The 12,814-nt window shown below is 35.1% G+C and overlaps 2 protein-coding genes across 2 annotated transcripts; one reads left to right on the top strand and one right to left on the bottom strand.

The window, feature by feature from the left end:
* Positions 1-364: 364 nt before the first annotated feature.
* On the top strand, positions 365-5,677 carry LOC132307987 (serine/threonine-protein kinase AGC1-7-like). The gene is made up of 3 exons (XM_059805920.1): positions 365-518; positions 2,523-3,114; positions 4,518-5,677. Exons 2-3 carry the CDS (start codon positions 2,579-2,581, stop codon positions 5,371-5,373), a joined length of 1,392 nt encoding a protein of 463 aa, XP_059661903.1. The 5' UTR covers positions 365-518; positions 2,523-2,578; the 3' UTR covers positions 5,374-5,677.
* A 1,115-nt stretch (positions 5,678-6,792) lies between these two features.
* Positions 6,793-11,779, bottom strand: LOC132307988 (uncharacterized). The gene is made up of 5 exons (XM_059805921.1): positions 11,534-11,779; positions 11,128-11,268; positions 10,993-11,030; positions 10,765-10,831; positions 6,793-7,327 (listed from the first exon to the last, which is right to left on the bottom strand). The coding sequence occupies exons 1-5, from the start codon at positions 11,723-11,725 to the stop codon at positions 6,932-6,934; spliced, it is 834 nt and encodes a 277-aa protein (XP_059661904.1). The 5' UTR covers positions 11,726-11,779; the 3' UTR covers positions 6,793-6,931.
* Positions 11,780-12,814: the final 1,035 nt, after the last annotated feature.

Here is a 12,814-nt window from a genome sequence, read left to right as displayed (position 1 = left end):
AGAAGATGCATTTATTAGTGTTTTGTAATGTAGACCACGATTTCACAGGTTTAAACGGCGATTCATCCGTATCTCTCTCTTCCTAACGTCCTATATTTGAGAGCGGCGACCGTTTCCTCTACTTTCTTCTCTCCACGTTGTTGTAGCCCTCTATTTCTCGCGCTCTTTCTCTCTCTTCCAATTCATACATCACTCATATATTTATGGATTTTTGTAATCCTTCTGTTATTATTCTCTCTCCTCCTTCCCACATTTTTCTCTCCCCAAATATCTTCGGAACCAACAACAATCACGGTAATAACACCAATCCTCTCTTGTACGCCCATGGCTTCAATCAAACAACTCCTTGTCCAAACGGACCTAACCCACACTTCCCGTACATTTTCCTCCTCCTGAGTCTCCTTTTCTATCGTCAGAGAGGAAAGAAGAGAGTACCAAAAGCAGGAATTTCAAATTTTATGAAATTTTACCATTCCCAGAGGATAAAGAAAAGACCAATTGCATACCAACAAATACAGGTTCTTTTTTCTCTTGCTTTCAACCTCCCAAATTTGTTTACTTTTTTCTCCTTTTGTTTGTAATTCCTATGCGTATGATCTCTCTGTATTTGTCCTCCTTTCAATATAATTATAGATAATGTTTTTATTTTATTTTATTATTATTTTTTTTTATCAATTATTTTGTTTGTTATGAGTGTAATGGTACAGCAAATTAATTGTGATTTGAATCCTATGAGAGTCAGAGGTTGGGTTGCAGTTCGGTACCCTTTCTTGGTCCTGAGACATCCTCTTGAATTTAAATCATTCACCTATTTTAGAGTGTCAATTGGATTGCACTGAGAGTTGCTAGAGAATTTTCTTAGAGATGTTAAATGCATCACAATGAAGGTGTTGGGAGGGAAAGATTGAGAGACATATTCAACATTTGCGATTATTTCGTACCAAGTGGTTGCTCTAAGATTCGAACTTCATCCCCACTCTTCTTAGTTTGATTTTACCATGACTGCTTTGATAGCACTTGGTGACACCGTGTCTCAGCCCATTGCACGCACAAAACACACAAGCGTGAGACTAGATTTACAGGAACCTTATTCCCAACATTTACAATGCTTGACACTAGTAGAAGGATTCCGGCCTAGGGTCTACATAGGCAAGCATAGATCATCCAATGCAAGAGTGAGCATGCCTTTATATGGGCATTACAGAAGTCCTAGAAAACTACCCAATCTCTTACCCCTTACCGTCCTAGGATGTGTTGGCATTCACCAAAGGTTGTCTACAAAAGCCTTCACAATTAACAATTCCAAGTGCGAACACAACCAACACTTGCCGCCAGTGCTACTATTGTGTTGGTTTTTCCAGCACTTGCCACTATTCGATACTTCTAAAGAAGCCATAGCAATAAAATTAGAAACATGAGAAATGCATTAGAAGTAAAAAAGATATAAAATTAATTTGGAATGTGAATTTAATAAAATGAAAATATCACTATAGTAATTCCAAATCAAAGGATTACTGAAAATAATCATTTCTTATGTTTAGGATTAATAATACACAAGGACCGGAAGATAGATGATGTTGTCATTAGTAGTATTTGAGTTGATTGGACAAAATGGAGACAGATTAATGGTGCCCTATGTAATAAACGAATATCAAATAAATTAAAAAGGAAATTTTATAGGACGATAAGTCAGCTATACCATTTACCTTAAACAAAAAATAAAAAAATGTCAGCTATCTTATATGGCACAATGCTGAGCGTTAAAAAAATGACAAGAACAACCATTTGCGTAGCTGAAATGAGAACGCTGATATGGATGATTGGAGTGACTAGAAGAGATGAGGTAAATAATTAACGTGCGGGAGAAAAACTAGGATTCTACTCCTATCAGTGATAAGATAAGGAAAAGCAGACTTAGCTGCTATGGACATATGCTCTATAGAATTGTCAATGCACCGGTAGAAAAAGGAAGATTAGTTTGCAAAGAAGGTAAGAAACAGGGAAGCCAACCAAAATTAACACGGGACAAAGTAATTAGAAATGACTTCAAGAAATTAAATATAATAGGAGATATGACTTGTAATAGAAAATAATGAAAAAAACAGTGTTTGTGTGGGCGACCCCTTCATATGAAATAAATGCAAGGATTATGATGATTTACCATGAATTGTGCTCATACTGGGGGGTTTTTAGTCTTCTGAAATTTGTGTCATTTAGTTTGCCATGATCTAAAAGAAGTAGAAAGCAATTTTTTTTTTTTTTTTTTTTTTTTTTTGTAGATAAACTACATGTCATCAGAAGAAGCATCATTTGAACCCAGAAATATGGATCTCTTTCCAAGAGTACTAACAGTGCAACCTCTAATATAACATATGAGCCTAAAAAAGTAGACAAAACAGCAAAAAGTAGTGTCAATTCAACACATAATTCACCATGTCAACCAGGATATATAAACTTTATTTTGAAAACTAATGTAAATTTGAATACTGACATACCGTGTGAATCCAAAAATATTGATCCAGCTACAAAGACTGGTACCAGTTCTACTACTATTCCATGCCCATTGCCAAGTTCAAAGATGTTTGCAAACTCTGAACTCTTGACGGCAACATCAACAGGGGCAGCAGAGACAGTACCAGGTAGTCAATTGGTCACTGGCCATGGTCAAGGAATTGGAAATAGCGCCCGTAGTGACAGCTTAGAGAGCTCCAGTGCACACTTTAAGCCTCATACTGGTGGTGATGTTGGATGGGATGCCATCAATTCAGTTTGTTCCAAAGATTCCCCTCTTGGTCTCAGCCACTTGCGACTCCTGAAGCGGCTAGGATATGGAGACATTGGAAGTGTCTATCTTGTTGAACTCAGGGGAACCGAGACTTACTTTGCCATGAAAGTTATGGACAAGGGGTCCCTTGCAAGTAGAAACAAGCTACTTCGTGCTCAAACAGAAAGGGAGATTCTTGGTCTTCTGGACCATCCTTTTCTGCCTACTTTATATGCATATTTTGAGACTGAAAAGTTCTATTGCTTGGTTATGGAGTTCTGCAGTGGTGGTAATCTCCATACCCTTCGACAGAAGCAGCCCAACAAGCATTTCACTGAGGAAGCTGCTCGGTCAGTACCTATCCACTTTACTCAATCTATATTTGTTTCTCTTCAAATTTTATTTTGGCTATGCTTTATTATTGAGATTTGGGTATTTACTGGCTTTATGATGTAATACCAGTATTTGTACCTTTTAGCATGTATTATACTGTAACATCATGCCTGCATTAAAAAGGAAGGTTAAGATAAGCTGGCTACGTTTTTAAATCCTGTCAAAGTAGGCTTTGCCTGATATATGTGGAATATGATTTGTCTTATTGAACATGAATACTGAAAGATACAGCTAGTGTGGTCCGTAAATATGCATCTTTTTACTTGCTCAAAATTATCTTTTAGAACTGATGTCGGCATTTCTTTTCTTAGATATAATTTTCTCCTTGTCATATATCCACCAGAAAATTTGTGCTATGCCTGTGGTTAAAGAAAATGGGGGAAAATAGAAATGAGTTAAGAATGCTGCATCTTTGAACACTACACCTGTTAGAATACATTTGGAAAATATTTTTAATTTTAAAATCATCTTGATCAATGAATATCTTTTATCTCCATTTAGATTTAACCAAAGGAGTCATTTATTTTGTGCCTTTAACTACCTTATTTCTTAAATTATGTACTGTCTTTAATGGAGTAATTTCTTAACATTACATGTATTAGTTTTTCATATGTTTAAATTTTTTCCCCCCACTTTATTTTGTTCATATAGGTTATTTCTTAGTAGCTTGAGCATGTAAATGGTGCGACACATATCAAAAGTAAAACTCAGCACATACTTTTTTATGATTAACATAACTAATCGAAACCTTTTTCAAACTATTAGGTATCTGCACATTCTTTTCATCTTTCACTTTATCCCCAGGTTAGGTTTGTGCACATCCACCCTTTTCCTAATACCTCATATTGGTGGGACCAACCTAGGTAATGGATTTTTGTATAGCTTCTGTTGCAGATCAAGAAATTTACACTTAAGATCTATATTTTGCTCAGTGTTCATGTCTAGTTATTTAAAAAATGTTTAATTTTTTTATTATTCATCAGTTGTAGGCATTTTTCTTCTCTTTGACAAAGTTTGTATACAAAACATGTCCATGAAACAGTTTGATGGAATTAATTCCTTCACTATTCTCTTCATGTTGTATTGTTGTTGCACAACAGAGAATTTTTTCTTGTTGAGTGAGAAGTGTTTAAATCGTCAGTTGACTAATGAATATTTCAGTTACAAGAATGCTTAAGATTTGGTTGTAATCAAAGCTTTAAGTTTTAATATAAATGGTAATGTTTTCCCTTGCTAATAATCCTTTAGTTTTGTGCACAATGATCCATGTTGTCTACTGGATCAAGTTTCTTATGCAAATCTTAGATATTAAATATAGCAGATAGATTTCATGTGTTTTTAATACCTCTAACTTCTGCAGGTTTTATGCATCAGAGGTGCTGTTGGCACTTGAGTATCTGCACATGCTAGGCATTGTGTACAGGGATCTGAAACCAGAAAATGTGCTGGTGAGGGAAGAGGGTCATATTATGCTCTCTGACTTTGACCTATCACTTCGTTGCTCTGTCAATCCAACTCTTGTCAAGTCTTCATCTGTACACGTAGGCGGTGGCAGTGGTGTTGCTGGCGGAATTTTAGATGACAAGTATGCTGTGCATGGTTGTATCCAACCATCAACTTTTCTCCCCCGCATCTTACCTAAGAAGAATCGCAAATCTAAATCAGATTTTGGTCTCTTTGTTGGAGGCTCCCTCCCAGAACTAATGGCAGAGCCCACTAATGTGCGCTCCATGTCATTTGTTGGGACACACGAATATCTAGCCCCAGAGATTATACGTGGAGAGGGTCATGGCAGTGCAGTGGACTGGTGGACCTTTGGTATCTTCTTATATGAGCTATTGCACGGGACAACCCCTTTCAAGGGTTCAGGAAACCGTGCCACCCTTTTCAATGTTGTAGGTCAGCCATTAAGATTTCCAGACACTCCACAAGTGAGTCCTATGGCACGCGATCTAATACGTGGACTCTTGGTGAAAGAACCAGATAAGCGAATTGCGTATAAAAGGGGTGCTACAGAAATAAAACAACACCCATTCTTTGAGGGGGTGAACTGGGCTCTTGTGAGGAGTGCCATCCCTCCTCACATACCTGAACCTGTAGACTTCGGACATATTGCTAGTAAAGGGGCAGCCCAAGCGGATAAGAAAATGGCAGAAATTGGAGTTGATAAAAACAAGAGTAGATCTAATGATTATGTGGATTTTGAATACTTTTAGGATTTGGGGTTCATACTTGGATGATTCTATACATTTTTTCAGTGTTTTATGCTTTGTACAAAGAGGAAAATAAATAAAAACTTTTTGATCGAAAAATCATTATATGGAGGAAACAGTTATCAGTTTACTTGAGACAAGGAGGACAAAGTATTATGTATGCTGGGTGGATTGATTAGTCAATTGTCTTTAGCTTATTAATTTTAGAAGCATATCATTTTGTACAATCTTTAGTTGAGGTTTGTCTTTCAGGCTTGCGACGCTATGGAAGAAAATGATTTTAGGATCAACAGCTTATTATCGTTCAGATTATATAATGTTTTGCTTATCATGTTTACATCCTAAAATTATATGGCTTCTCTTTGATAGAAGACGAGCTACTGATTTTCTCCCCTTTAATAGAGAATACATGACAAGCAAGCATTATAGAAACGTGTTCGTGTTATGGCGATGTAGAATTTGATGTCCAGGTTTCACGTTGGTACCTTGGTGGTTGGCATGATACTACATGAGTAATTTGCTTCACTTCTGTATTGAAGAAATTGAAGATGCCATCCCTTAGATTGAGTTCACACAGGCAAGAAAGGTGCAAACAAAAGAGTTCTGGGAAATGTTATAGGAGATAGTCATAAATACATTTTTTTCCTTAATGTTTATGAATTTATTTATCCTTAAAAGAGTATTTCTTAACCAATCTATGTTTTCATCACTTATGTTTATCAGTAGCTTTTCTAAACTGATCGATAACTGAATAGTTTAACAAATTGGACATTCAACTCTATAATTCCATTCCGCTAATTCGAAAAAGCAGATAAATTTTTTGAAAAAAATAGATTAATTTAATGAAATCACTGAGCCTTAAATCACAATAGTGTAATGATTTTTATTGAATTACGTACAAAAAAGAAAAAAAAAAAAAAAAAAGTTTCTTACAAATTATTAACCATAAGAAATTATGGTAGGAATATTTTTCTTATATTGTATATAAATGTGATATATATAATTATAATATTAATAATTTAATAAAATAATTAACTTATGCAATTGGATGGTATCATTGTAGGATCGCATCAATCTAAATCAACAGTCAATCTCTTAATTAATAGATTATCCTATTCAAATTGTTGACAAACTAATGGATCACAACCCTCTTAGAAAATAAATTGCATAGCACAGAAATAACAGAAAAAAGTATCATCTGGAAAGTAAAATCAACATAAAAAGAAGTCAGACAAAAAAAAACTCACTCTGAGACTACTAAGAGATCTGAAATTGTTCAAGAAATTTGAGTTAATTGTGCGTATTTGTACATCTATCTGCCTCCAAAACTTCTGCAAGTAAACAAGAAGATTTGCACATATTTATCTAAATCAACTTATTTAACTAATTAATGTACACTGCATACTTCATATCCCCATAACCTTTTGATGAAAGTGTACATTCTCATTTGTGACAACGCCAAAAAGGGGCAGATGAGTCAGATTACTCGGATGATTTGCTACAATACCGGTATGTAAGAATGAACAAAAAATTACACTAGAAATCAAACCGGAAAAGGATATCATGTTACAGTATAGACCACTAAGCTAACAAATAAACCCAGCAGGGCACCGGCTATGACTTCAAATACAGTGTGCCCAACTGATTCATTCAATGAAGTGCCACTATTGACAACCTTTTCTAATTCTCCGTCTACATCAGCTGCTAAGCCAGATGGGATCAGCGTAGTACATTGATTTATTCTGTTGTCGGATCTAAGCAATAGAGAAGCATTTGTTGGTTTTGATCTTGTGAGACTTGCTTCCTTGGAGAAGCTAGGGTCGAGGCTCTCTAAATTTGAGGATAATTTTCCTGGTTGAGAATCAACCAAATCATTGCTGGAAATCGAGTTCAACTGGGCCTTGAGAAGGACCCGGTTTAATGCTTTTGCATGCGTTCCCACTTCCCTTCTCACCCCCTGCAAAAGCAAAATATGCAACCAGAATGTTTCAGTTTAGAGCACTTTACCCAACCATAGCAAAAGCTACATATCTTGACTAGTACTGCAAACGAGCTGAGCCGTTCGCGAACTGCTTGGGCTCGGCTCGTGAATTACTCGGCTCGAGCTCGGTTCATTTATAAATGAAACGAGCTCGAGCTGAATTATGAGGCTCGATTCATAAATGAGCCGAGCCTGAACATCAGTAGGCTCGACTCGTTTGTTCATGAACCGTTCACGAACTGAGCTCAATAAGGCGTTTGCGAACATACTCGATTATAATATATATATATATACACACACACACACACACATACCCAATTATAATATATACAAAAGTTGGGGTCAGATTGTAATTGTATGTAGCACATTCATATGTAGATATATATTTATATTGGGGTCATATTGTAATTGTATATAGAGTTTGTGTTTATTATGCAAATAAGCCTTTCTTGTCTTTGTATATAAAGACTTTTATGTTTAGGGTTAAAGGAAATTGAGCCTCCAATCTCTATCTGTTCTTTCTCAAACTCTCTCCATCATTGACCACCAACAATCCGCAACCACCAACGATCCCCAACCATCAACGACGGTGGCCGGGATCTCACTCCCTCATCTACCCTCTCTTCTACCTCCGGCATCCCTTCCATCTACCACCGGTGGCTTCACCGCCTTCATCCATCACCACTCAACCCTCCTCTCTCCTCTTCTCTCTCTCCTTATACACACACACACACACACACACACGATATATATATATATATATATATATATATATCTCTTACAGACGAAAGTGGAGTATTGTTGAGAGAAGATTGATGCGAAGTGCGGTGCTGATGTCTAGGGCTCTTACCTTTCTCTCCTTCGACTCCTTACCGAAAACCTCCAATTTCCTTGTTCTTACTTTCTTTTGGGATCTCAGATTTTATAACAGACTTTTTGGGATCTCAGATTTTGATGTCTAGGGTTCTTGATGTGTTCTTGTATGTGTGTTTTGTGCGTTTCATATATATATATAAACGAATTTCGAGCCGAGCTCGAGTATTTGGCGAACACAGTTGAGCCGAGTTCAAACAATGAAGCCGAGGCTCGATTCGAGTTCGAGTCGAGCTCGAACACTCCTGCTGCAGATCGAACCAAGCTCAAACAGCCCACTACTCGGCTTGGCTCGGCTCGATTGCAGCCCTAATCTTGACAATATGTTGGAGATTTATCAACATTATTTGACATACCAATATTTTAAAATAGAGTAATGCAGTTTGCACGACACATCCTTCACCCTAAAAGACTAAGCTGCCTAAGCTCTAAAATGTCATGACAAATGGTTCATAAATTTTTTCAATCATTTTGTGTTCATTACTTTAACATATTTCATTCATTTTCATTAGTAACCATCCATTTTCTGTAAAAGTTTGGACACCTAATTCAGTCTTGTCTCGTAGTATCGTTCTTTTATTTTTTTATATTTTTATTTATTTAATTTTTCACACTTTGAAGTTGTAAGGGGTTGGGAGTGGGAGAGCTAATGGGTACTTCCACAACATATAAAGACTGAAATTTCTGTTTTTATTTTTTATTTTTCTCAATTAAATCAAAATACTTTCTGTTTAATTCTTCACATAATGGATTCCTTAATAAGTTTAGCATCAAATGAACTACACTAGCACCTTTATTTGTTAATCTATTTTTATTTGGGTAGGTAAGCAACAAATGCACACACATACAGACCATGCTGCCCAATATGGGGCTGGAACTGCTCACCTACCCTTTGGGGAGGAGAGCTCATACCACCTGGCCAATGGCCCGGTGGTGGTACTAAACTTGCACTTTGCAAACTCCTTGAATGAAACAACTAACCTTCCTCTTCCCATCGGATATCTTCCGCTTTAGAAAGAATTCCATGTACAATGTACAAGATAAATAAAACCTAGAGAGTCATTAAATGGTAAACTGTTGACCACTTAATGTGACATGATGACGTTTTTTTTCTTTCTTTTTTGGCAAGTTCGTGATGATGATGTTCTGCACTGAATACTTCCTTGAAGACACAACGCTTTTCAATAAGGGAAAATGGCTCATATATGTGAACATATAAGACCCACCATGTCACACGGTTCAAATTACAGTTTGCAAACAAATATCGCTACATGCCTTTAAATTTTTTATAAATTAATACAAGTATCAGTCATGGACAAGTTAGTGCCACCACTTGTCATATGAGACCCATCCAATAGGAGGCAAAGCATCTCTCCGAAGTTCCGAACACAAACAGACACATGTACTCTTAAATTGTATTAGTAATTGTCCTTTTTGAATAAATAAATGAAGAAACAGTTATTGAAGCAGTTCAACCCCATTTAAATCTCTCATCCATAACCACAAAGTGAATGTATGAATGACATCATTGTTTTTAGAAATTGGATCCAGTCTTTATGAAGCACAAGAACAAAAACAAAAACAAAAGAAAAAAAGATGCACGTTATTGACAATTATGCAAGAAAATAGTCTATAACGGGCATAACTACCCATAATATGTGTGGTAGATGTTTGATCTGAAGGACCTATTCAAGACTTCAGTCATCAGGGCAACTAGGGATCCTTAAGACATAAACTTGCTAATACCAAGTGTAGGTTCAAGTCTAGATGAGACCTACCACTGCATGCTCATGTAACAAATCTTAAATTATAGGGTTGGTTGGATATAACTCCTTTCTTGTTTTTTCTTTTTATTGATCGCCTTGTAATGTCTTATTAATGATCCTTGTATGTAATACTGATTTTCTTATTTTTGTCTTTGGATTAGTGAATGGGGAATGTCAACTGGTCACTACACTCCTAGCCTCCCAAGCTCTCGTGTGTAATTTCTGTTGTAATGCTATGTAAATATATATATGGACAGCAATACTGAACAAATTCTTAATTTTATTAGTTACACAAAGCACCAAATATTTCTCTCCTCCCTGCACAACTTGTTCATCATCTTTCCTTTCTTTCCCTTCCAAATGCTATTTTAGCCACTTTCACAACTTTAAGCATGCGGGTGACGGTTGGAAGACCTTAAGTTCACACGAGGCCTTGTGAAGGATTGTTGTATCTCGTGCCAGAAATCTAGTGCACAAAGGATGTATCATCTTTAAGGAGATCATAGACTGTGTGCCTCAATCCAAAAAAAAAAAAAAAATCCTAATCACTACATTGGCTTAAATTTTTTTTTTTTCATTTCTGTTTTTTTAAGCTTTAAATTGATTCATAAATAACTCTTTCTAAAATCTATCTCCAAAATTATCACTCAAAGAACCAAAACTTAATCGCATTAGTATTAACCTCGTGAATGTATGAAATGTTGCATTTGACATGGTAAATACAGAATGTCCAAAGAGGTGAAAAGTTCGAGGGAAAAAACATGACATGTATACCTGGGCATCATACATGACAAGGCTAGCATAAACAACTGCTAAACCGAAAATCGCATCTGAGAAACCCCTGCAATTATAAGATGAACACCAAATTTCATACTTCCAGAAGAAATAAGCTGAACCACCAATCAATACTCAGTTCCCAGTTGTTCAAGAATAAAAATAATCAGCTATCATGCACATTTTAATATAACCAAAAAAAAAAAACAATGCAGATGCAGTGTGTACCTTTCAAGGCCGAGGGATGTCGCGGTGGCGACCACTGCCTGTGACAATTGCAAAAAGTTGAAAATCAACAACAGCAATTGATAATCAACCAAAACAACAAAGAAAGAGATAAATGAGTTCAAAAGAATTATTTACAGAGGAATGGGTAGAAGGGAAGCCTCCAGCCTGAAAAACAGCCTTAAAATTGAAACCATTTTTGTTATCGTAAAGAATAGCTGAAGTGAAAGGCTTCGACAGCTGCCCAATTGCCGCAGATACAGCTGCCGCAATCAGAACCTATATATATATATAATATATATATAATAAATGCATAAAGGAAGAGAGGGTGAGAAAAAATAATTTCACTCAGTAGAATTCTTAAAAATAATAAATAAATAATAATAATAAAGCAAAAGAGGGAGAGGAATACGAAATGTTAATTACTACAAGCTGAGATTTTTCTTGGAAATTAGTTCTGTTATAGAGATTATGATGTACTTTATTCTGTTTTACTCCAAACAAAATTAGGGTTTTGAGATAGTGAGGAGAAGAAGAAGAGAACCTTGTTGTGGGCGATGTCAGCGATTTCATCAATTCCAACTTTTAGAGAAGAAAAAAAAGTTTTGGGCTTTCTTCTGAGGAAAACAGTGAGTTCGCCGTTGGAAACAACATTTCTGCGGTTCCTTGAGCGCGAAAATGACCTTGGACTTGGAGACTGAAGAGGGTTGGGCAAGCTCCAACTTTGCATTGACATCGTCCTATCTCGCACACTTGACCGATTCCTTTGAGCGGGTGTACTATTTGTTGGTAGATGATACATACGTACATACATAATATATATATATATAATTATAAAAAAAAACGAACATATGGTTTGAATAAAAATAGGTGTTTATTTAATTGATTGCTTTTGACAATTTTTAGTATTAGTGTCACTCAAAATTAGGGCATATTTAAATTAAGAGAGATTATTAATTTTTTTTCTGTACAATTTATTTTATTTAATTTTTTTTTGACAAAAAATTCACATACATCCCTCTTACACTCACTTTATTTTTTTTTTAAACTGAACCTTCACACAATTCAAAATGCTATTGAATAAATTTTAAAAACCATTTAATAATAATTAAAACTTTAAACATTTGATTAAATGGTTAAAAAATCCATTAATTGATTTTCATTTTTATCAAATAAAACATTGGTTAGGCTTCCATACTACAAAGATGAAATTCTCTATATATATTTTTTAAATAACAGTATGTTCATATCTAACGAAAACTAAATTAATATTTATTACTATCATTTTCATGTTTGACTAATTTACTTCATCTTCAATTTTTCATTTTAGAAGGTGAAAAAAATGGTATTAGATCACGATATTTGATTTTATTAAAATGATAATTATTTCGTTACGTGTTACTCTAATTATTTTGTTAAATTCTAACATTGTTGTATGATCGAAAGTAATTAAATTATAATTAAAAGTTTCAATTATGCACTCAAGTGGTTTGAATGTGTTAACTCGTTTTAACTATAAATTAACTATAAATGAGAATTCCAAAAGTGAGATAATCATGATTAGACACAAATAAAAAAATTAAATAAAATTTACCCAAAATTAACACATTTTTTTTAAGCGTCCACTAGTAATTAACAATGTAATAATTTCTTCACAATTAGACCAAACAAACTGACCCGTATGACATAGTTCAGTTCCAAAGTGATCTAGTTTGTGTTAGGTTCTAATGTTCTATAGGTGTGCCTTTTTATGCCTGTGACTGATTTTTTGTTTCACTTTATTTTCATCAATTGTTTGTTAATTATTTTTTTTAAAAAAATCACT

The sequence above is a fragment of the Cornus florida genome, unplaced genomic scaffold (genome assembly GCF_030987335.1).
Source record: "Cornus florida cultivar Cherokee Brave unplaced genomic scaffold, ASM3098733v1 CherokeeBrave_3.0.0_Hap2_Chr05, whole genome shotgun sequence".
Classification (NCBI taxonomy): domain Eukaryota; kingdom Viridiplantae; phylum Streptophyta; class Magnoliopsida; order Cornales; family Cornaceae; genus Cornus; species Cornus florida.
The sequence above is the reverse complement of the archived record's forward strand: the minus strand, read 5'-3'. Positions and strand labels throughout refer to the sequence as shown.

Excerpts from the sequence above, each read along its gene's own strand:
- LOC132307987 (XM_059805920.1), top strand. The coding sequence starts at position 2,579 with ATGTTTGCAAACTCTGAACTCTTGACGGCAACATCAACAGGGGCAGCA. Across the intron at positions 3,115-4,517 it reads TTCACTGAGGAAGCTGCTCG|GTTTTATGCATCAGAGGTGC; the intron begins GTCAGTACCTAT and ends TAACTTCTGCAG.
- LOC132307988 (XM_059805921.1), bottom strand. The coding sequence starts at position 11,725 with ATGTCAATGCAAAGTTGGAGCTTGCCCAACCCTCTTCAGTCTCCAAGT. Across the intron at positions 11,031-11,127 it reads TCCCTTCTACCCATTCCTCT|GCAGTGGTCGCCACCGCGAC; the intron begins GTAAATAATTCT and ends CAATTGTCACAG. Across the intron at positions 10,832-10,992 it reads ACATCCCTCGGCCTTGAAAG|GGGTTTCTCAGATGCGATTT; the intron begins GTACACACTGCA and ends TTATAATTGCAG.